The following is a 22,340-nucleotide window of genomic DNA, read 5'->3' as shown; positions in this document are numbered from 1 at the left end:
TAGATACACCGTACTAGGGACTAGATAAGTAGTAGGATCAGGGTGGTGCGGGCTACACTATACTAGTCAGGTGCTTAAATACTCCCGAGACATGGTAAGCCTGACACTAAAACGCAACTTTCCAGGTGGTCAACACCAACCCGGCTGGTTCTCAACCGATGAACACGAACGGTGTCTCATGCGACCAGCCGTGATTGATATCATCGTCCATCCCAAATTCCCGAGAGAAAGGATAAACAAACCCAAGCAACCACCAGGGAAAGGTTCTTGGAAAGAACCAAGCCTCCGCCAGGCGCAAACCATGGAACCCGCCCACTCGGACGGCTCAACCGCCTAAGAATAGCCTCTGGAAGCAGTGGAAGGGAAGGGATAGTCGGAGGGGCCTTTTGGGTTCATTGTTTCAGATTGGGCCCCTTGACAAATCATTTGTGGCGGCGTGTTTGAGAATGAGCCCGCTCTGAAGGACGCATGCCGGAGGAGCCCATCGTCCCCGACCGATCGGCCTAACAGGCTCCGTCAGATCCAGTCCGGTCTGTAAGCCAGAAACCATTCATTAGCCTCCGGACTGACCGCGCTAGATAGGAGGAGGCTGTCACTTTGGCTTTCGCTCTTCTCTTCCCTGCATCGTGATCGGTCCCTCCCTCCCCTCCTCCCCTCCTCGCACCATCCGGCCAGCACCGCTGTCATCGCCTGTCGCCTTCGCCTCAGCCTCAGCCTCAGCCGCCCGCCTCACCATCCCCTTGTTGGTCTCTTTCGCTCCCGCTGGGTGGACGGACTCTATCGGCGATAGTGTCAGGTCGAGAACTTTCCTAGGGCAGCCGAGACCTCGGGCAGACCGGCACAAAGGAGGTTTTTTGTGGTCTTTGAGAAGTAGCAGCACAGACACCTTACCATTTATCGTCTCCCCTTCCGGTTGGATGCACCTGTGATAGTGATTCGGCCTGAAGTGTAAGTCGTCATATGGTCCCTCCACAGGCGCCCACCCCCGCGGTTGCCTCCAACCCGGTCTTTGTTTATCGATGTGGACGCCGCATTATGGACTGACAGTTACGCGACAATCCTAGGGGTACAGTTCTGGACCATGCATTAAACGTCTCAACATCTCCGCCCAGTCCCTCTTCTTCCAGTCGGGGGTTGTTCCGAAGGCATCGTCAAGGTTATACACACGCACCCGGTGGCGATAGTCCAGGTTATACGGTTTCAATCGCACATTTTGTCGCCATCTTTGCAGGGCTTTAGCAAGGGAATTTAAAGACCAGGATTATATCGTTCGCGGCCTCCACATTTTGCAGCCATGCTCGCCAAAGCAACCTACAACCCGTTGGGTGTATCTGCGACCCAGACGCCAACAACCTCCTACTACACTGGGTCATCGCAGAAGACTGCCGCGGTCGGAGACACACAGAAGGGGATGATGTTCGTCAGCCCTACCGAGTCGAGTTTCTCCGACGTGTACGACGGGCTTGATGCTGTTCGGTGAGTCTTGCCCGCATCCGAATCTGACGGTAAAGGTTGCGGGAGATTGACCCTTACAAGGTCTTGGGATGAAAAACAGGTGATTGCCTGGCTTCACAGCATAAATTGTGGCCAATACGAGGCATTGTTCAAAGGTACTTACAACAACCTGTCATTCCACCCATGGTCCGAAGTCCCGTACGGAAAGCGCTGACGGACTCCAGCGAACAACTTCAACGGTAACAATCTGATTGAATGTGATCAGAAGATCCTCCAGGAGATGGGCATCAAGAAGATCGGCGATCGAGTGCGGATTTTCGTTGCTATCAAGCAGCTCAGGAACAAATCAGTCCTCAACCGCAAGTCAAGGAATCTGGTTAGTTGGATACGTCATCGGCCTGAGATCACTTATACTCATCGTTAAGCAGAATTCATTGGCTACGCTTGAGTCCGTCTCTTATACGAATGCCTCGTCGGAACCCTCACGTCCTTCCAATCACCGGCAGACTTCAAACACTCGCCGCTCTTCCCGAGCGGCCGAGACGAGCTCTCTGGGTTACTCTGCCAACAGGCCCTCGTCACGGCCAGAGTCGCCACTGCGTCCTCAACAGTATGTCGCCAATAGCCCCATGGAAATGGGACGGATGGAACAAGGACAAAGCTACTTCAGTCACCCATCATCTAGTAGCTCGATGACCAGCCAGAAGCCAGGAACTCCCAGCGAGAGATCCGGGTCCCACCTGAGGCAAAACCCTAGTTTGGATGGCTTGACAATGGGGCAGTTGCCGACAAATTCTTTCGTCATTAGAGTGATTTACACAGGAGGACAGACTAAGATGCTGGACATCAAGCACTGCAAGACTGCCGATGGGATCGTTCTTTGCGTACTGAAGAAACTGCAGCTCCCAGAACACCAGTTCCGCAACTATTGTTTCTATGTTCTGGATGGCCTGGAGCCAGATGCTGCCCATTGCAGAAGACTCACGGACCAGGAGCTCCTGGATGTATGCGCAAGCCCACACAGGTCGGAGCGGGGCCGCCTTATCCTTCGCAAAATCCATGCTGGGGAACCGGATCCAGATGAGCTTCGCCGCGCTTCTCAACTGGCGGTAGACGAAAGCCAGCTAGCCCACATGAATGCTCTGAGCAGCTCGAATGTGCGCAATCAGCTGAAGATCCAACAGTTGACTGGAGAGCCCTGGCACAATATCAGGCAACCCATGTCGCCCGTCTCTTCCCGACACAACCAGACCCCGAGTGAGCATGATATACGACCACCCATGAATGTGGAACGCCAGGTGGGCAAGTTACGGTCCTTCTTTGGTGCTCGTCCACCTAGCGAAATGATTATCCACGAGATTACGTCTTATTTCCCTAGTCACCAGCGGGAGGAAATCGAAAAGACCATGCGCATGTCGGTCCGCAGATCTCAGCGCTTGAGCCGGGCTGCCAGCCGCTTGAGTGTCGTTAGTAACACAAGCTACGCATCTAGCTTGCGAGACGCGCCCCCGATTCCTAGCATCGCAGATACCTGGCTCAATACCGGAGGCGCCCCTTCTCGCGCCTCAAGGCCACTCTCAGTGTCCAAATTCAATCTTCCTACCGCAACGTACAGGGATTCGATCGCTTCCAGCTCCCTTCAGCCCCTTCAGGAAGAGTCGCCCATTGAGCCAAATCGCAAGTCGTATGTCTCTTTCGATAGTGGCTCAGATGACCCCACCACTTCGCGTCAGAGCCTTGTGGACGAGAATGCAAGTGTTGCTGCAACTGACGGAGGCTCATTCAATGAACGCTTGAGTATCCTCGTAGCAGAGGATGGGGAAGAGGAAGACGATGGTCTTAACGACTTCTTAGCTGGCAACAACTTTGCCCCCAAGAACTGGATGAAAGGATCTCTCATCGGAGAAGGTTCTTTCGGAAGTGTCTTCCTCGCTCTTCATGCTATCACCGGAGAGCTCATGGCTGTGAAGCAAGTTGAGATCCCGTCCGCAACCAAGGGTACGGAGTTCGACAAACGGAAGAACAGCATGGTTACCGCCCTCAAGCATGAGATTGAACTTCTACAGGGCTTTCATCATCCGAACATCGTCCAATATCTGGGCACAGCTGCTGATGACCAGTACTTGAACATTTTCCTGGAGTACGTGCCAGGAGGGTCCATTGCCACGATGCTCAAGCAGTATAACACGTTCCAAGAGCCTCTGATCAAGAACTTCGTCAGGCAGATCCTTGCCGGCCTCTCTTATCTCCATAGCCGTGACATCATTCATCGCGATATCAAGGGTGCCAACATCCTCGTTGACAACAAGGGTGGCATCAAGATCTCCGATTTTGGTATCTCCAAACGAGTGGAGGCCTCCACTCTCCTTGGAGCCCGAGCCAGTGGCGGAGGTGGCCATGCCCACCGAGTCTCGATGCAGGGTAGTGTGTACTGGATGGCACCAGAGGTGGTCCAACAGACAATCCACACTAAGAAGGCTGACATTTGGAGCTTGGGCTGTCTCGTTGTCGAGATGTTCACAGGGGCCCATCCCTTCCCTGCCTGCAGTCAGTTGCAAGCCATCTATGCCATCGGCAAAGAGAAAGCCAGACCTCCCGCTCCAGAGCACGCAAGCAAAGAAGCCGTCGCATTCCTGGACATGACTTTCCAAGTCGACTACGAGAAGAGACCGGCTGCTGACGAACTTCTCAAGTGCCAATTCTTGGCCAACCCTCTTGCATAAAACTGCATAACCCCGGACCTCCTCCGAGCAGTATATTGACGACGAAATTATTCCCGATGCGTAATCGATTGGTTAATTGTGGAGAATTGAATACCCCCTTGATTTGCGTGCGTTTCTTTCGTTTCATGTCCCGCATCGTCATCATTATCACTCCCTATATTATTTGCCTTTTTTGACACAAAAGCACAACCATAGGGGCCGATTTCCCCCACTTACCCTTTTGTATTCGGCTTGTTGACAAGTCATTAATGGGAGTCGATTCATTTCATGTACAGAGCTGCAGCGTGTCGTGATTACTCCTCCTTGTTTAACTGTAATAAGATTTGTTATGCTGCGAACTGTGGCATTAACGAATACTGTCATGCATTGTTACTGCCCTAAAAAAGGGCCCTCTCTCTATTTAGTTGATAGACTAACTAATTGGACGATCATTAATGTTGGGTACCTATCTTGGTTGAATCGGAGAGAGATTGAAGTACGGTGACCTGACCTGACCTGACCTGACCTGAACTGTAATAGAAATGTGCAATTGAAGTACCAAAGCAGAGCATATTTTACATAAATCTAACAACACCACACATATATCCTTCATGTTACATATTCAGGGCCAACACGGAAGTCAAGGAAGAGCTTGCTCAATAAATAAGGGTTCGGAAAAGACACCGTCTATGCCAATGACATTCCCAACGCATGTGCGCAGGGAAGGTGGTATATTCTCGCTTTCTTAGTTGACCATCTTGCCGTAGAAGGGAACACCCATGGCACTGAGCAAGAGACGGGCGTCCTTGTCAGTGGCGGCGCTGGTGTGGATGGTGATGTGGCAACCGGGGATCATCTTGGGGGGGTACCTATTGACGATTGGATCAGTATTCGTCGCATGCATAAAACCATTGGTAGGAGTGAAAGAAAGGGGCGCTTACATGTCGTAGTTGACCTCAATCTCGGGGAAGAGAGCCATCTCCTCCGGTTCAAGACCGAAAGTGATGTTTCCACTGCTGTCACCACTGCTACCCTTCACACCCTGCCAGTCCTTGAGCTTGGGCATCACAAGGTCGACCAGCTTTCCGAAGAAGTGCTGCATGTTCTCACCGCGCAGCTCCGCCTTCACGGCAACGGTATCACGGCCAGGGGCGATGTGCCACTGGGCAACGCTAGTCTTCGACTTGAACGTCTCCACCTTGACGTTGCTAATGGCTTGCAGGGCCATACCGGCAACGTGCAGCCATGATGAGTTCTCCGTAGCAGCCTTCTTGACGTAACTGTGGAGGGTGATGCGCTCGATCTTGGGGATGTTGTTGAAGGTGATCGGTTTGCGGAGAAGGCGGAGAACGTCACCACCACGGGGGCCACGGAGAGGTCTGTTCTTGTGGTACGGAGAGCTCTCGTCCCATGTACGGAGACGAGGGGCCTTCGGTGGGGGTTTGAAACCCGGGGGGTTGTGGACGTAGAGGAGGGTGAGAATGTCCGATGCGACGGTTGATTGCCAGGTCTGCTCGACTCGGGGAAGGGAGAAAGGACCGGGGACGAAGACACGAGAGGAAGGATCAGAGGGCGGAGGAGGCCGGTGAGGGTGGAGAGGACCACGGTCGTATTTGGGGGATCGGAATTGATAACTAGGTGTTTATGTTAGCGATGAGGCCGGTTCAAGAGAAGGAGATGCTTGAGCGCCGGATCGCATCAGGGGAAGACGTACCGACTCCGGGGCAGTTGGGTCTTGCGGGCTCTGGCTCTTTCGAGAGGCTTGAAGGTCTTCACCACGTCGTCAGGCAGGGAGGTGGACAGAGAGGTCGACTCCAGGTCGCTGAGGGCGGCGGACGGGGCTCTCGACGATGCTTGATCGGAGACATTGCGTCGCCAGCAGAAGGCCTGGTGCCGCGAAGAGGGCACCAAGGCCCGTGGCAATGACCTTGCCAGGTATCTGGAGGGTTCACTGGCAGCCATTGAGGTCTACAGGGAGAATGGTTTGCTGTAGACTGGTCGAGACTGGGCTCCAAAAATTGTTTCGCGGACCGGCGAGCATCGACTCTTTCGGGACAGCATCACGTGGTGCCGGGGGACCTGGCCTGAATGCCTGAGGAATCGGGCCTGCACATCAGGCAGCAAACGGGCGCTCCGCAGGCGGGGATCCACATGTGATCAGCTTCGTCATCCCCGCCACCAGCAAGCTTATCGTCAATGCGCTGCGATCGCTGCGATCGGCTGGGAAGGTCTTCTGATGGGCGGCTCTTTCAACCACCTCACCTATCCTCTTTATTGCTTCGAGCAGGCTTCCTTTTTCCTTCCATCCGCCTTTGTACGACTGAGACCTTGTGGCGGTGCATGTGATGTCACGGATCTCAGCTGGTGCCTAGTAGTATACGAGGGGCTCTGCTAATTGGACGTCGCGGGGAAACCATCGCAACGAAAAGTCTAGAAGAAAAAAAGGTTGAAAACGGAAAAACAGTCATCGGTCTTAATAGCCATCTGATATGTGTTGTGACTCCACAGACGGATCTCTTCGCGTGCTCCATCGGAATTCTGGAGCCTGAGCAAGGATTTATATAGATCCCCCACTTATCGATGCGTCGCAGACTCCACACCTTGCACACTTGTCTGTTTCTCCCATCGTCTGGCTAGGGTTCATGCGCCGTTGAGGATGAGTGGCATACACAGGTTTCTCACCAGGCGTGAGAAGAAAAACTCCAAAGAAGAGGTACGGTGCGAAGATTGGCCAATGATTTCCCCAGATTGTCCTACTCATGCTAACGGTGTCCCCCTCATCCAGACGAACCTCCTTTCTCGCCCCCATTTTCGTGGCTTTTTCTCATCCGATAAGATCCCAACCGGAGACACCAACGAGGAGGAAAAGAAGGTGAATATATAATTTGGATACGGTCGGTCGTTGGTGTTGACAAGAAGTAGATCAAGATCCTTGAGCAACGTGTCGCACAGCTTGGTATCACCGGCTTGAAACCCGAACACTTCAGCTATGCTCTGCAATCAGACCATGCGCAGGGGGATGTAGACAAGGCGTTTGACATGCTCATGATTCTTGAAGATGCGATCGAGGGCATCATCAGAGGATACACGCCGACCACGAAGCTTCTTGGGGCGGTAAACCGCGAAGGAGTCACTTGCTACCTGGATGCACTGCTCTTTGCCATGTTTGCACGGTTGGATTGCTTCGAGGCAATTCTCTACAAGTCATTCAATGATGAGCCCCGTCGGAAATTATCGATACTGTTAAGGCTGTGGGTCAATCTATTGCGATCGGGGAGACTCATCACGACAGACCTTGTGCGTACTCCAGAATTGTCTTCTCTGTATTGAGGCTGACGAACCCGATTGAAAGACAAAACATTTGCAGGATGCCCTTGCAGAATGCGGTTGGGAGGATGCGGCTAAGCTTCGCCAACAGGATACATCAGAGGCGTTTACTTTCATCACGGAGAAGCTAGAGTTGCCGCTTCTCACATTGAAGATGGACATTTACCATACCGGGAAAGAGGATGTGAGCGGCGATCACAAGTTTATCAACGAAAGACTGCTAGAAGTTGCGATCCCCGAGCCCAGTGACGGCCAGACTGTGACCTTGGAAGACTGCCTGGAGTCGTATTTCAATAACAGGATTGAGGTCAAGAGGTATCTTGAGCGGCGTCACACTGTGGGATCAACCAAGTCCATTGATTCATTGGCCAAAGGCTGTACGACCCATGTTGAGGCAATCGAGGTTGGATCGCCTTTATCGCCATGTTCAAGCCAGTCACCTTCTCCGTTGGAAGAAATAACACCGGTGGCCTCGCTGACAGGAGTGGTCGACTCGGGTCCGCCACCTTATCGACGGAGCAGCATCGTGCAGGAGCGATTTTTTCCCGATGATGCAAAAGCGAAGGACGGTACGATTGTGTCTCACAGGAGAGGTTCATACAGGAAAGAAGTCATGATGCCCGCGTGGCAATTTTTCAGTTTAATACGTGAGGTCGACCATATTATATGTGTGAGGGAAATGCTAACGCATATATAGCATGGTACACGGACAATACCCCGACAAATGATGCCCAAGTTGCCGCGCACTTCTCTTCGAAGCGACCAATTCTAGGCATGTGTCTAAAGCGCTATTCCATGACTCCGAGCGGCAAGGCAGTACGACTCAATACATTTATCGACATACCGACTGAAATAGGGTTGCCCCATTTCATCCAGGATGACAGTATGGATGAGGAAGGCCCCATCTACGGAAACTTCAAGCTGTCTTTGCAGGCAATGGTGTGTCATCGCGGCAACTCAGTCGATTCAGGGCATTACATCTCTATTGTCAGGGGTACTAGTGCTGGTGCACCTCCAGCCAGCTCTCATGGCCCGGACCAGGATATGACCTCCCCCGATGCCTCAAGATATTGGATGCGGTTTGATGACCTGGCTAAGGAACGGGTCACGCTGGTCGACATTGAACAGGCCATGAAACACGAATCGCCGTATCTCTTGTTCTACCAGATCTTGCCCATCAACGAAGATGCCGCGGCAGCCAATCTGTTCGATAAGCCACCGTCTTCCGAGATGTCGGCAGATTCTCGAGACTTGGAAATCGGCATTGTGCAGAGGCTACACAAACCGTCCGTAGACGAGCTTGGTGGTGATCGCGTTGAGGGGTACGCTTCTGGACGGCCAAGTTTCGAAATTACCGGCCCGGATGGTGCAGACCCTGCGCCCATGGGCCAGAACAGCCGAAAGCAAAGTGTGGCATTCTCTGAAGTTTTCGACCCAAGTTCGATGCAGTCTTACCCATCAACCTCTCCGAGACTCACCCCACGAGACGACGATGGCAGAGGCTCGTTCTCGTTTTCTCGACGCAGTTCTCGAGGCACAAGAAGCAATCCGGGCAGCCGTGCAGGGAGCCAAGCCAGCGAGAGCAGGATCAGCACTACCTTCTCACGGTTTACTGGGCGACTTAGCCGGGACAAGTTCACCGGCGACGGACTCACTGAAGGCGATGGCGATGAGTTGACGGAGACTGAGCTTGGCCTGGGCGAAAAGTTCGCCCTGCCTAGCAGCGAGCGTAAGGGCCGGAGCCCTAGACGGACTAAAGACTCCGAGAGGATCAAGGGCAAGCTGAAGGACAAATCGCGGGAGAAGATTGGGCGGAAACTAGACCGGGAGTGCGTTGTGATGTGACCACGTGGATGACGATGACGACTCGATCTTTACGTTTCGCATAGCTTTCTGTTTTTCAGAGTTATTGCTTGATGCGCTAGGATGCCAGTTTGCATGTTTGAAGGACAAGGGAATCGATACCCAGGCATGGTGATGTTTGTGTTTTCATCTGGGCCTTTCTTTTCTCGTTGAAGGGTTGCATCGGCGTTCTGTAGACTGCATTGCGGGTTAATAGAGTCGACAGGGTAAGCTCTTAAGCGTGTGTGGCAATTGTTATAGCATCTAATGTGAAAATCCCATAGATTCTCCATGGTTGGGTAGTACTATAAGTAGGGCCTGACCGGTATAGTAGCACAGTGCTGCCTCAGGCACACGTGCCAAGGCATGCCAGCTCCGCCTCGGGCGAGCTTCCCCCCATCTTCATCATCGCCTATCTCCAGCTTGCCTGGCTGTTTCAAACTCGTCCGGGCAGCTCCACTCAGGCTTCTCCGTGCGGGCGAGATATGAAATAAGCTCGTCCTTGACAATTGGCGCATCATGGCGCTGGAGACATCCAGCGGATATGTTGCTCCCAGCAACCTCACCGAGCCTCCTCCGGACGCCGCTCTCTCCATGTTCGATGTCCGACGTGTGCAGTTGCAGTTCCCGCTGGCTGCGGACTTTGTCGCAGCGCAGGTCGCTAACAATGTGCTGATTCTGGCCTTATCGACGGGACGCATTCTGCGCATAGACCTCGATACCCCCGAAGACATTGACGGTTCGTGGATCCTATGACGGAATGGGCTGCCTGGGCTGGATGGCTCCGCACTCGTTGCGAGACTGACTCGGACTTCCTAGATATTGACCTGCCCAAGAAATCATCCGAGATCGGTGTCATACGCCGAATGTTCCTGGACCCGTCTGCGTCTCATCTGATCATCACCACCACCCTCGGCGAGAACTATTACCTCCATACTCAGTCCAGACAACCCAAGCCACTGTCGCGGCTGAAGGGCGTTGCGATTGAGAGTGTTGCGTGGAACCCCTCCCTTCCGACGGCGTCGACAAGGGAGATCCTTCTGGGAACAACGGATGGACAGATCTGGGAGGCCTACATCGAACCCTCGACTGAATTCTATCGTCGCGAAGAGAGATATGCGCATGCTGTCTACAAAGCGCCAGAGGCCTCGCCGGTGACGGGAGTATGGGCGGAGGCGATACCTTCCAAGCCTGAGTTGAGACGAGTGCTGATCGCGACTCATGGCCAGCTATTGTGCTTCTCGGGGCGGACAGGGAGATACGGGAGAGAAGGGGGAAGCCCCATCTATGCGGACCTATTCCAACGTGAAGCACCGGTGGTCCATGAGATCCAGAAGCCCTCTAGCGCTGCACCGTCGACGCTGTCTATTTCACCCATCCTTCCTGAGGGCCAGAATGTGAGTGGCCAACCGGAGAATGAGTTCGCATGGCTCAGTTCACAAGGTATCTATCACGGACAACTCCCGTACTCGACGCAGAAACTCTCACAGCCATTCGAGAACTCGAACATGCTGCCGCGGTCAATGTTTCCCGCTAGTGAATCGTCGCGAGGTGGCAAGAAACTTATACAGGATCCAATAACTGCCATGACATTGTCCCAGTGGCACATTCTAGCCCTCGTCGAAGGAAGGGTTATTGCCGTCAATCGGATGAATGAAGAGATTGTCTACGATGAGGCAGTACTGGAACCCGGCCAAAGTGCGTTGGGTCTCCTGACGGATGCCATGCAGCACACCTACTGGCTGTTCACCAGCCAGGAAATTTTCGAGATTGCGGTTGAGGACGAGGATCGAGACGTTTGGAAGGTTTTCCTGCAGAAACAGATGTTCGATGAGGCTTTGCAGTACGCCCGTACCACAGCACAAAAGGATGCCGTTTCCACCGCCTCGGGCGACTTCCTCGCCAGCAAGGGCCGTTATCTGGAGGCGGCTAATGTCTGGGGAAAGAGCAGTAAAGGCTTTGAAGAGGTCTGCCTGACTCTGATCAACCGGGGTGAGCATGATGCGCTGCGGAAGTACCTTCTCGGCCAGCTCTCGACTTATAAGAAGTCCTCGTCGATGCAGAGGATAATGGTTGCCAGCTGGCTTGTCGAGGTATTCATGACCAAGCTGAACTCGCTCGATGACAACATCGCCACCAGGGCGGAACTGGCGGAGGGGACGAGCACGGAGGAGGTCAAGGATGAGCTGGGCAGTGTGCGGGCCGAGTTCCAGGAGTTTGTCACCAAGTATCGGGCCGACTTGGACAAGAAGACCGCATACAACCTCATCAGCAGCCATGGCCGGGAGGAGGAGTTGCTTTTCTTTGCCACAGCGGTCAATGATCACAGCTATGTGCTGTCCTACTGGATCCAGCGGGAGAAATGGTCGGAGGCGCTCAATGTTCTACAAAGACAGAGCGAGCCCGATGTGTTTTACAAGTATAGCAGCGTCCTCATGACGCATGCCGCAGCAGGACTCGTTGACATTCTAATGCGCCAGACCAACCTTGAGCCAGAGAAATTGATTCCTGCGTTGCTGAACTACAACAAGACGGTCAATGTTCCCCTGGGGCAGAACCAGGCTGTGCGATACCTGAACTTCATCATTGTCAATCACCCGAAACCGTCGGCGGCGGTACACAATACCCTAATCTCGATTCACGCGTCGAGTGCCTCGTCCTCGGAGGCAGGGCTTCTCACCTACCTGCAGTCCCAACCATCTACGCCGCCACCGTACGATGCCGACTTCGCCCTCCGTCTTTGCATTCAGCACCAGCGCGTGCAATCGTGCGTCCACATCTACAGCGCCATGGGACAATATCTCCAGGCGGTGGAGCTGGCTCTGCAGCACGACGATATTGAACTGGCCGCCATTGTGGCCGACCGACCGGAAGGAAACGACAAGCTCCGGAAGAAGCTCTGGCTCCTTGTGGCGGAGAAGAAGATCCGCCAGCCGGGGACGGGCATCAAAGACGCGATCGAGTTCCTGAAACGATGCGAACTGCTCCGCATCGAGGATCTCATTCCGTTCTTCCCCGACTTTGTCGTCATTGACGACTTCAAAGATGAGATCTGCAGTGCCCTGGAGGAATACTCCCGCCATATCGATGCGTTGCGGCAAGAGATGGACAACTCGGCCCATACGGCACGTCAGATTCGGACAGAAATCGCAGCCCTGGACACGCGATATGCCATTGTCGAGCCCGGGGAGAAGTGCTGGCTCTGCTCGCTGCCGGTGCTCAGCCGGCAGTTCTTCGTCTTCCCGTGCCAGCATGCCTTCCACAGCGACTGCCTGGGCAAGGAGGTTCTGGATGGCGCCGGGGGCAAGAAGAAGTACATCCGCGACCTGCAAGCGCAATTGAACAAGGGGACCGTCAGTGCCTCGCGACGAGAGGAGATTGTGCGTGAACTGGACGGGCTCATTGCAGAAGCTTGGTAAGCATTCATCCTCCTTCCCTCGCATCTCTCCAGCTATTAACATCATCTCCAGCGTCCTCTGCGGCGACCATGCCATCAAACAGATCGACAAACCGTTTGTTACGGAGGCCGACGGGGCCGATGAATGGGCCTTGTAGTTTAGTCGGCAGTTATTCAGGCTACATGCGTGCATGTCTCTTTCCCGGTAGCTTCCAAGTACCTCTGTACTTTGTCTTGTCTTTGTCATACGATGGCACCTTGCATTATCAGCGTGAACGAATCATCTCATTTCTCTTGCCTTGGATTGCCGGTATATAATATGCAATATCAACATGGACATAGATAGTCTCAGTAGCTTCAGCCAATCGCCATACCACGCAGCACTAGGCACCACCCATGTCTAGACTGACACAGTTCAGAAACCGGCATGGCAGTAGCAAGGATGGAATCACCCCCACCCCCTGTCCTGTCCTGTCCTGTCCTGTCTCCCCTCAAAGATGAAGCGCCTTGCTGATCCACTCCACCTGAGCGTCTCGCCCACCTACTACTTACCCACCTTTATGCATCTCGACAGGGCTGCACTGCCCACTGCCCACACAGACATAAGTACAGTACGGAGTACGTGATCCGTACTGTATGTATGTATGGAGAGATCCACTTTCTTGCAGAGTCGTGACGACCACTGCTGCTGCTGCTGCTGCTGCTGTAGGCTGGCTTGTTGGATGCATCCAAGCGCCCGTATCCCTGTCTTGTGCACTTACCTACGTACGTTTAGTGATGATGATGATCGGGCTAGATCGATTGTTTGTGTGTGTGTGTGTGTGGACGGGTTGATGTAGGGATGGGGATTTGATTAATTTAATGAATTCGGGTTGGTTTGATTCTGGACTGGTCGGTGTGCATATCTATGTGTACGGATTGCTTGGTTAACTGCTTGGTTAACTGCTTGGCTGGCTTGTTGAGAGAGATTGAGCAAGTTTTGGTTTATCTTGTTATTTACCTACTTAATTACTTAGCCACCAACTGACGTCGTTACCTATTTAGTTAGTATGTGGAAACCTGTACGCAGGTAGGTAGGTAGGTAGGTAGGTACCATGTCGTGATCCAAGATACATATGATCTATCTTTTTACCTACGGGGTATACCCAGTATGTAGTATCTCCTCTGCATATTTCGTGGCTGGTTGTGGATATGTATGCACTAGGTACTCCGTACATAGGATGTAGTGTGTCCGATGGGATGGATCATAAATGTCTGAGACAAGGACCGGAGGAGTCGAAGACAGGACCGGAGGAGGAGGAGGAGGAGGGGTAACACAGTGCAGTGCAGGATTATCTTGCTGAGTCTTGGTCTAGGGTTGAGATAGAGGTTCAGATTCTGAGAATTGAGATTGAGATTAGGAATTGAGTGAGAGTTTCAACCTAGTGAGACATATCCATACATCCATCCATACAGATAGGTTGTATGGTATGGGATACATGAACAGTAACTAACTACCCCCCGATCCTCTCCTCCATTACTAAGTAGGTAACCACCTAGAAAGCCTGAAGAACTGGGGTAAGAATACAAGACTATCAATTCCATTTTGATCGGTTGTTTGTTAGGTAATGATTCACATCACACTGACCGAGACACTATCTACGGGGTAGTAACTTACGCAATCCCAAAAATGAGTCTCAACGGTCGGCAAGGAGTCTCCCTCCCTCCCGACCGAACTTTATCCAGAATCCGGGGAACACATACACATACACCCACATTCCACAGTCTGCATTCCCTCAGGATGGTGATCAAACGACCACGCCAACCTAAGTTATGTATGTATGTATGGATGGATGTAACTACTAGTGATACCTAGTCCCTAGTTAATATTCCCGTATGTCCAATCCAGTTGGGATTCTAACCGCGGAAAGAAGGCACTCAATCCCATTAGTGGATTGGGATTGCTACTGGGGGGTGGTTTGGTGCTGAGTTGACTGTTGAGGGATTCGGGATGGGGCTGGGTTGGAGGGACTGGGCCTATCGGGCGGAGAGATTTGGAACCGGACTGCAGATCGTGCGGGGTAGACTACTAGTAATCTACTATTACTACTATGGATGTTTCTGGGTTTTTGGTTAACTGTGGACTTTTACTATGTACTATCGCTATCGGTTGAGATGGGGCGAGAGGAGGAGATGGTCGTGATCGGCTGGTGATGGTGGAATCGTGTCGCGTGCTCTGGGGGGATGGATGGTCTGCTTTGGCCTTTGGGGTTGCGTGCTTGGTATCTGTCCATGATTGAAGTTTTGGGGCGTTGGATATGATACATTCATACATTCAGTAGATTCAAGATTGTAGTATGTGGAATGCATCTGAATACCATGCTTGTTCATCCTACGGATCTTCTGACATCTGATTGTTCTCGAACTTGTCAAGGATGGTGATACAGGTGATACAGATATTGGGGTTTCCTTATCTCCCTGACACCCGGAAGAATGACGGGATACTCGCCTTCCATGGTGTAACCTTCCACACGCAATCCCTCTCTCCTGGTCCCAGAGATAGAGTTTCAACCTTACTCCGATCAAGTTGCAGAGCCACTGGCTATCTGTCTGTTCCACCGATACGCCCAGACGGGTTGATAGACCCCTCCTCTGTCATTGGCGTTCCAGCCACCGATGCGGTGCTCCATCGGCTGATAATCATTGCCTCCGATAAGGGGCAAGATACCCAAGGTTCAGGTCTCGTTTCGACCCCGTCCTGGATCCTCCATCGAAAGATAGCGAGATAGCCATCACGTTGATCCCGCGGGTCACGTTGCCGCCGGGCCTTGCCGTTCCATGGGAGAGAATGTTAGCCAGAAACTCTGCTGGCGAGCCCGAAGAACCAGGTGACCTGGACACCAGAAAGCCTAATATGGGCTGGAACTGAGCAGGCGGATTCCTGGGGCGGACCGAAGCAGATGGAACCCCATGGAATTCCCCCCTCAAACGAATCGCGTGTCAGCCACCAACAGAGATTCAAGGGAAGCGAGAAGGATGTTGGATGATGTGACCATCCCGGGGGGGTGGTGTGGTAAGGGCCCTGGCCACGGTGCTTATCGCGTGATGTCGGCGACAACAGCCACCTGGCAGCATGGCTAGGAGGATCCTTAGTCAGAAGCCTCCACGTAGTTATGCCTTAGGTTCATTTCTCTCTATCTTCTGATGACCACCTCATCACCCTTGGCTGCCTACAGCCTACTGCTTACTGCGTAGTGCGTACTGCCCGTCCGTCGGAGACAGGCAGCCTGCATGATCGAGACACGCAACTCGTAGCTGCAAGGACGAAACCTTCCCGACATCCCTCGGGAGGCGGTCAAGCTGCCACTAATGCACTGGCTCACCGCCAGCATCTGCCCATCTCTGTCCATCTGCCCATCTGCTGCTCAGTTGGGCCCGGCATGCAGCCCGGAACCATGCCAGCCACGGGGGTGTTGCTGCTGCCAGTGCTTTTTGCGTGAATAATTGGGGATTTGGCATTTTTGCCTTTTTTTTTTTTTTTTTTTTTTTTTTCTTGTTTTGTTTTGGTTGTTGTGGTCTCCGAGCATATCAACTGTGCCTGTGAGAGGCTGGACTGCCATCCACTCACCTCGTTCCAGTTTTCTGGCCAGGACGGAGGATAACCTGTCTGCGGTACGTCCGTCGTGGTACTCCGTACGGAATACCTCCAACCTCTTCCTCCACCATCTCCTCATCTGTCATATGTTGCCCTCGAGGTCTCCACTGCGATCGATAGTCCATCGTCCAGAGTACGATTAAAAGTTGGCCCAGGAGTCTGAGACGTAATCCCCATCGTAACCCCGCAATTCCGGTTACAGAAATCGCGCGCGGTAAACAGGATCAACGTGGATCACGCAGGGTTGTGCAACAACAATGGACGTTTGTTGATTCAGTGTCATGGTTTCCCTGGTTAACTCCTCCCCTCTCCACCTCCCACCAACAAACCTTAGGAACCTTAGGTACTGACTGGGAAGCTCCAAAGGTACCTGAAGCGGTGCTGACTTTTAGGTCCTCTCCGCCCGGTCGGGTAGAGATACTCTCGGTTTCTTTGTTGTTGACTTGTTTACTTGTTACTGCCCCGTATGACCAGCGATAGGGGATCACCACTGCCGACGCTTCCCCATACACCCTATCATAGAGGATCATCCACGCACCCCCGGGCCTTTTTCAGACAGGCGACCCAACCGAATGGTCAATTATTGGCCACGACGCCGCCCACTCGTTGCTTGCTTGGGACTGGCGTCATGCAGCCTGGAAATAGTGCCAACAGGGGCCGCCCTGATTGGTCCCAGCCCACAGTAGCGTCACTCCAGGCACCGGAAAGGGCGTAGTCCGGCCGCCACCCTGTATTGCTCCGCCATCGGCCGAGGGAATTGTTATGAAAATGGAAACATGATAGCGATGCATCATCGCCCATCGTCATCCGCCATCGAACGGACCAGTCTGGTGGAGTCCGTCCAGATGGATTCAGCATCGATCTGATCCGGTCCCGTTTGAGAGACGACGGAGGGGCAGGCCGTTGATCATTATTGACAGAAATTGATCCGTATTACCATACCTGGATACCTGGATACCTGGGAGACGGGTGCGGGCGCATTATTCCGTCATCGTTGAATCAATGGAGGTAGGGATGAGGGACTGGAACGGGGGCAGACACCTCTCACGTCTCACGGAGCATTTGGATTCTGTCTAATGGCTATCCCGTATCAACGATGATGATGGAGAGCTCGGATGGGGCGTGAGACCCTTCCGGGACCTGCAGGAACTTACCTTAGCCGGTAGAGTCGGTGCTGCTTTGGTGCCCAGGCCGTATCTCCAAGTCCATGCTCACTGGGAGTTGACTGGCCCGGCTGACTTGGGGAAACTCTAAACAAGCCCTTAACCTGTCTTCCTAGGGTAACTACTAGACATGGCCTTAGGAGTTAGTTAGTATGCCTATTAACTTTCTTATTAATTAGTTATCTACTCCGTACGGATACGGAGTACTGTTCTACACAGTAATAGCTAACTAACTAGATAGTAGCTGCTGATTCAGAAGGATCGTGCTGACAAAGATGGCCGCGATCAGGACAGGTTACATGTACCTGAGGAAGGGGGACGATCCCCCCAGCCATACTGTCTACATAGTAGATACTGGAAGCACGCATTCATGACACATGCCCCAGCCCGTCATCGCGAATTGCAACAGATCTCGTCATCAACAATGCCGATGACCGATAACTATTAGAAAACAGTAATGCGAATTGCGACGACCGGGCAACAATGGGAGGGGATGAGTCAAGGAGGGCTCCGGAAGAGCCAGTGGAGGAATGCCTGGCTGCTGAGGTGATTGATAGGCAGGAGGGACCAAAAGTCTTCGTAATGACTGGAACGCTACTGAAACATTACTATGAGCCATTAATGGCTGGGAGGCAGTCAACAATCCATTCTTTGACGCTGCTGGTGTCTGCTGGTGGTACCTCGACTGGACGACCCGATTTTGAGCAGGGTGGCTCAACCAAAGTTATCCCGGAACGGGCTCCAGGACCATGACGAAGTCCTATGGGGACGGTCTTTTGCAGCGCGATGTTGAATCACCCATCGCGGAGTCTTCTGGCGACTGCCAGACGGTGATTCATTCAGGGGGGTGTGGAGCCCCTGCCCGGAAGCGGCCTCTTCTCGACCTGCCGCCAGTCGCCAGCTGGTGGGCCCGGCCGGAGATCGCACGTACAGTATCGTTACCACTTACCACGAGGAAACGGGGGTTGCCGATACAATCCTCGCAGGCACTTGGCCCGTTGAGGATGCCTGGGTATGCACGGTACCGTACCAAACATCCGCCATTGGCCGCTGGGACACCCACCCTGGGCCAAGGCGACGTAGGAGGTTCTCGCTCGTTCGCCCACTTTCTTGCCATCCTCAGTCTTCCCCCCCAAGGTTCCGAGTGCTGCTCTTGAGTCGCCCCCCCCCCGGTACTTTACAAATTACCGTACCTACCTAAACCCCAACTGATCCCAACTGGTTGCTATCGACCGGAACCTCCTTATCCCTATCGCTCCGCCTGCTCTTCTTCCTATCCACCTCACACCTTCCGACTCTACCGACCACCTTCCTCTACCCTTCCTCTACCCTTCCTCTTCCTTCGTCTTCTCTCCTCGACTCTCTTCTTCCGTTCCACCTTCTTCCTCCTTCATCGACACAGTCATCCTTCATCGCTCCGCCCGCCATTGCTCCTTCTATAACCGCGCTTGTTCCCAATCACTAGTATCCATCACCCATCATCCATCGCCACCCATCATCATCACCTTCTTCCCGCCTCACCTTTCATCGTTGCGACACGATATAGTACCTCCTGCAATCTTCTGATTAGGTCACAATCTCAAAAGCCCCCCACCGGCTCTAGTTCAGAAAGTGCACTTGTCCTGTCGTCTGCGGTCTTGTCTACTTCTCCGCTGTCTCGTCTCCTGGCCTTCCGAACACCCTGCGTGACTCATTCCAAGCCAACCACGTCGAGAGCTCCGTCGGACCCACGAGCCTTCCCTCAAACCAACCGTAACCCAAAGCCGTGCTACGTTTCAATTGCAGAGATACGTGTGAGGGTTCTGCGTTCGCTTGAGGTCGACACTGCTTAGTTGTCCATCCATCCGCCGCGCAACCTGGGCCGGGTGCTGGTATTCGGTTCTTCAACTCGTCCAGTTACGGGACTGAAGATCCATCATACCAGTTGTCCAGAGCCCTCGGCATCTATATAGTTTCCTCCTCCACTCAGGACTATATATCGTTCATCGGGCGACCTATGACTCTATAGCGTCGGACCGTCCTCGATCAATTCCCCTTCCCCCCCCCTGAGTCACGACCGCCCCCGGACCTTCAGCCTGGTGTTCGAAGGCCGCTTCAGTTACGAGCCTTGTTTGTTTATACATTTGGTGTCAAAGTTACGATATCACGCAGCGTTCTTCATCCTTGGTTTTGCCCTTTGGTGTCCTCTTGCCGGACATAGTCATTCACTTCGACACTTTCTTTCCCTCGCCATACTTCCATCGCCTGGCCCTTGTGGCTCTACAACTGTGAAACGATATACAGATGCACTCATAACAGTCTCTACTATTTCCTAACCGTCGTCAAACCCCCGAGGGTATCTCTGAACTGCGCTTCGCGCCAACTCGTCATCGCTTTCCTTTCGTTTGTCACCATATCACTTCCCGGTATTTATACGAAACTTTGAGCCTACCATCCGGTTGTTTTTTTGTCTTTTCTACTCTATCCTCTTTCTCATCCTTCTTCCATTGCTCTTTGGTTCTCGGTGGTCGAGATCTGCTTGGACTTACACACCAGCATTTGACTATTGGTTGCCTGGTTTGATTTCGTTACTGCATCGGTCTTGTCCTAAGGCCGCTTCTCTCAGCGCCTCTTTTTCCTTGTTGCCATCATCCCGTTAGGTGGCATCTCATCCTCCTGCTATTTCTTCATCGCGACGAACATCTCTGGGAGAACATCGTCCCGTTCGAGTAACAACAACAAGTATGGAGTGTCTCAAGAACAGCTTCGTGGAGGGTCAGCTCCTGGATGGGCGCTTTCGCACTGTCGCTCCTCTCAACCATGGATCGTTTGGCATGGTCTTCCTCGCGACCGACAACACAACCGGGGAAGACGTTGCCATCAAATGCCTGACCAAAGGTGGTGCATCGCCGTACGACGCTCGGTTCGAAGAGCTCGACTGCCACAAACGCCTTGCTTACCACCCCAACATTGTCAACCTCATCCATTCCTTCGAAACCGACTCTCACATGTACCTGGTTTTGGAGTACTGCGCGAATGGCGATCTATATGAGGCGATCAGGCTCAACCGCGGTCCCCTGGAGACCGAGCACGTGCGTGACTTCATGTTGCAGCTTGTTAGCGCTGTCGAGTTCATGCACGCCAATGGCATGTATCACCGTGACATCAAGCCCGAGAACATCTTCTTGACGCAGGATGGATCTATGAAGCTGGGTGACCTAGGCCTGGCATCCCGGGATGATGTGTGCCATGAGGCGTGTGTAGGAAGTGACCGGTACATGGCTCCGGAGCAGTACGACCCCCCGGCTGCTGGCTATTCTCCCGCAAAGGCCGATATCTGGGCGATTGGAATCTGTTTGCTCAATGTTCTCTTTGCCCGGAACCCTTTCGCCACCCCGACCGAATCGGACATCCTCTTCGCCGACTATGTGCGTGACCGCCAGTCCCTCTTCGACATCTTCCCCAACATGTCTCAGGACACCTTTGAAATTCTGAGGTTCGCCATGGCCATCGATCCCGAAAAGCGTTCCCTGTCTGGCATCCGTGAGTCTATCATGCGGACCGTCTCCTTCACCACCGACGACGAAGCATTGGATGAGTTCTGCACCGATGACCGCGAGGTCGTCGCTGCAAGTGCCAACCGGGAGCCGCTTCGGACCCCATCCATCCAGAGCCCGCACATCAACCAGGGCGACTCGTTCCCCTGGGCCAAAGCACTGCAAGCCAGCCCCCCTCAGCAGATTCGGCAGCTCTCGGCTATTCCCGACAACGAGAGCTACTCGGAGGATCTCTTCCCTCCGTCCGAGACAGCTGGTACTTCGTGGTTCACCGTCCATCAGGGCACCCCGTCCATGGCATCCGTTCTCGAGTCTGCTCTTGGCGAATCGTTCCGGCCATCTGCTTTCCGCAAGCATGAGCTTCGTTTCCCTCCCCCTTCGGATCCCGTGCCCATCACCGGGTCCTTGCCAAGTCACCCGACCAAGCCACTGCCTTCCCTTTCCATGGTGTTCGGCAAGAAGAAGGAGGAGCAGATTTCCAAGAGCTGGAGCGACCTTTGGGATGAGGAGGAAGAATCCGAACCCGAGGACCTGGCTTTCCACCAGCGGCGCCAGCAGAACTCTCGCAGCTGGAGTCACGAAAGCAACAGCCCCGTCGATGTTCCTGAGCTCTGCGGTCCACTGACGGGTCTCCGGAACGCCGGCAATGGCTCAATGCTCAACGCCAAGCTTCAGCCACGAAAGTCTTTAGGTGCGTCTGATGAAATGTCAGGGAAGCCCTGGGATGTTCGCCCGGGCACCACTGCCCTCAGAACGCCCCCTCGCACTCCCGAGTCTCCTCCAAAGAATTCCAGCATGGACAAGTGGGCTGCCTTGGGTGACAAAAGGAGGAACTACAAGTCCCCAGATGCTTCCCTCGGACGCAAAAAGTTCCCTCTCAACATGAGCTGGAGGAAAGACTGGGGCCTGGGTTCCTCAGGCTTCGACTATGGCTCTTGGGCCGCTAAGAAAGAACCCGCCTCATTCCAGGACCGCCGTCGCCGCCCCTTCCAGGAGAAGGGACGGCGTCGTGACGCCTGGGAGTCTCCAAAGGCTGCCCATGCTAAGGTACCCCACGGTTACGATGGCAGCATCGACGAGGATCTCGATCTCGTCGGTGGCTGGCATGATCTCCACCTCTAAGGGCGAGGCCTCCTGCCTTTCACCCTTCTGCCTGTGTTCGAGTTGACTTGTGATTGTTGTACCGACCAACACGCCTGAAAAGAGTGGCAAATATCAAACAACTTTTCTACCGATAACCAATCCTCCCGCTTGTTTTCTCTTCTTTTTTACTTGATTTTCTGA

General features: G+C 53.4%; 6 protein-coding genes across 6 annotated transcripts; 4 read left to right on the top strand and 2 right to left on the bottom strand.

Moving 5' to 3' along the window:
- Positions 1–1,294: 1,294 nt before the first annotated feature.
- On the top strand, positions 1,295–4,178 carry BO80DRAFT_440344 (STE11 family mitogen-activated protein kinase kinase kinase; the record flags this gene model as incomplete). Its single annotated transcript, XM_025721121.1, has 4 exons — positions 1,295–1,476; positions 1,537–1,610; positions 1,680–1,831; positions 1,884–4,178. The coding sequence occupies 4 exons, from the start codon at positions 1,295–1,297 to the stop codon at positions 4,176–4,178; spliced, it is 2,703 nt and encodes a 900-aa protein (XP_025579892.1).
- A 424-nt stretch (positions 4,179–4,602) lies between these two features.
- Positions 4,603–6,524, bottom strand: BO80DRAFT_396438 (mitochondrial 54S ribosomal protein uL5m). Its single transcript, XM_025717345.1, has 3 exons — positions 5,872–6,524; positions 5,099–5,791; positions 4,603–5,026 (listed from the first exon to the last, which is right to left on the bottom strand). Exons 1-3 carry the CDS (start codon positions 6,117–6,119, stop codon positions 4,903–4,905), a joined length of 1,065 nt encoding a protein of 354 aa, XP_025579891.1. The 5' UTR covers positions 6,120–6,524; the 3' UTR covers positions 4,603–4,902.
- BO80DRAFT_371407 (ubiquitin C-terminal hydrolase family protein) lies at positions 6,375–9,606 on the top strand. The gene is made up of 5 exons (XM_025716484.1): positions 6,375–6,870; positions 6,943–7,029; positions 7,080–7,454; positions 7,510–8,131; positions 8,182–9,606. Exons 1-5 carry the CDS (start codon positions 6,814–6,816, stop codon positions 9,327–9,329), a joined length of 2,289 nt encoding a protein of 762 aa, XP_025579890.1. The 5' UTR covers positions 6,375–6,813; the 3' UTR covers positions 9,330–9,606.
- Positions 9,607–9,743: 137 nt separating this feature from the next.
- BO80DRAFT_420765 (vacuolar protein sorting protein DigA) lies at positions 9,744–13,056 on the top strand. Its single transcript, XM_025718444.1, has 3 exons — positions 9,744–10,065; positions 10,146–12,741; positions 12,797–13,056. The coding sequence occupies exons 1-3, from the start codon at positions 9,846–9,848 to the stop codon at positions 12,879–12,881; spliced, it is 2,901 nt and encodes a 966-aa protein (XP_025579889.1). The 5' UTR covers positions 9,744–9,845; the 3' UTR covers positions 12,882–13,056.
- A 4,851-nt stretch (positions 13,057–17,907) lies between these two features.
- BO80DRAFT_420763 (uncharacterized protein) lies at positions 17,908–18,180 on the bottom strand. Its single transcript, XM_025718443.1, has one exon. The coding sequence runs from the start codon at positions 18,137–18,139 to the stop codon at positions 17,939–17,941; it is 201 nt and encodes a 66-aa protein (XP_025579888.1). The 5' UTR covers positions 18,140–18,180; the 3' UTR covers positions 17,908–17,938.
- A 2,063-nt stretch (positions 18,181–20,243) lies between these two features.
- Positions 20,244–22,178, top strand: BO80DRAFT_451182 (putative serine/threonine protein kinase; the record flags this gene model as incomplete). The annotated part of the gene is made up of 1 exon (XM_025721868.1): positions 20,244–22,178. One exon carries the CDS (start codon positions 20,244–20,246, stop codon positions 22,176–22,178), a length of 1,935 nt encoding a protein of 644 aa, XP_025579887.1.
- Between the last annotated feature and the right edge of the window lie 162 nt (positions 22,179–22,340).

This window comes from Aspergillus ibericus (assembly GCF_003184845.1).
Source record: "Aspergillus ibericus CBS 121593 unplaced genomic scaffold BO80scaffold_2, whole genome shotgun sequence".
NCBI lineage: Eukaryota > Fungi > Ascomycota > Eurotiomycetes > Eurotiales > Aspergillaceae > Aspergillus > Aspergillus ibericus.
Note: the sequence above shows the minus strand (reverse complement) of the source record. Positions and strands in the feature narration are given on the sequence as shown.

Coding starts and splice junctions, on each gene's coding strand:
- BO80DRAFT_396438 (XM_025717345.1), bottom strand. CDS start 6,119: ATGGCTGCCAGTGAACCCTCCAGATACCTGGCAAGGTCATTGCCACGG. Junction 5,792..5,871: donor ACCCAACTGCCCCGGAGTCG/GTACGTCTTCCC, acceptor ATAAACACCTAG/TTATCAATTCCGATCCCCCA. Junction 5,027..5,098: donor ATTGAGGTCAACTACGACAT/GTAAGCGCCCCT, acceptor AATCGTCAATAG/GTACCCCCCCAAGATGATCC.
- BO80DRAFT_371407 (XM_025716484.1), top strand. CDS start 6,814: ATGAGTGGCATACACAGGTTTCTCACCAGGCGTGAGAAGAAAAACTCC. Junction 7,030..7,079: donor CCAACGAGGAGGAAAAGAAG/GTGAATATATAA, acceptor GACAAGAAGTAG/ATCAAGATCCTTGAGCAACG. Junction 8,132..8,181: donor GCAATTTTTCAGTTTAATAC/GTGAGGTCGACC, acceptor ACGCATATATAG/CATGGTACACGGACAATACC.
- BO80DRAFT_420763 (XM_025718443.1), bottom strand. CDS start 18,139: ATGGCTCATAGTAATGTTTCAGTAGCGTTCCAGTCATTACGAAGACTT.
- BO80DRAFT_420765 (XM_025718444.1), top strand. CDS start 9,846: ATGGCGCTGGAGACATCCAGCGGATATGTTGCTCCCAGCAACCTCACC. Junction 10,066..10,145: donor TACCCCCGAAGACATTGACG/GTTCGTGGATCC, acceptor CGGACTTCCTAG/ATATTGACCTGCCCAAGAAA. Junction 12,742..12,796: donor GGGCTCATTGCAGAAGCTTG/GTAAGCATTCAT, acceptor CATCATCTCCAG/CGTCCTCTGCGGCGACCATG.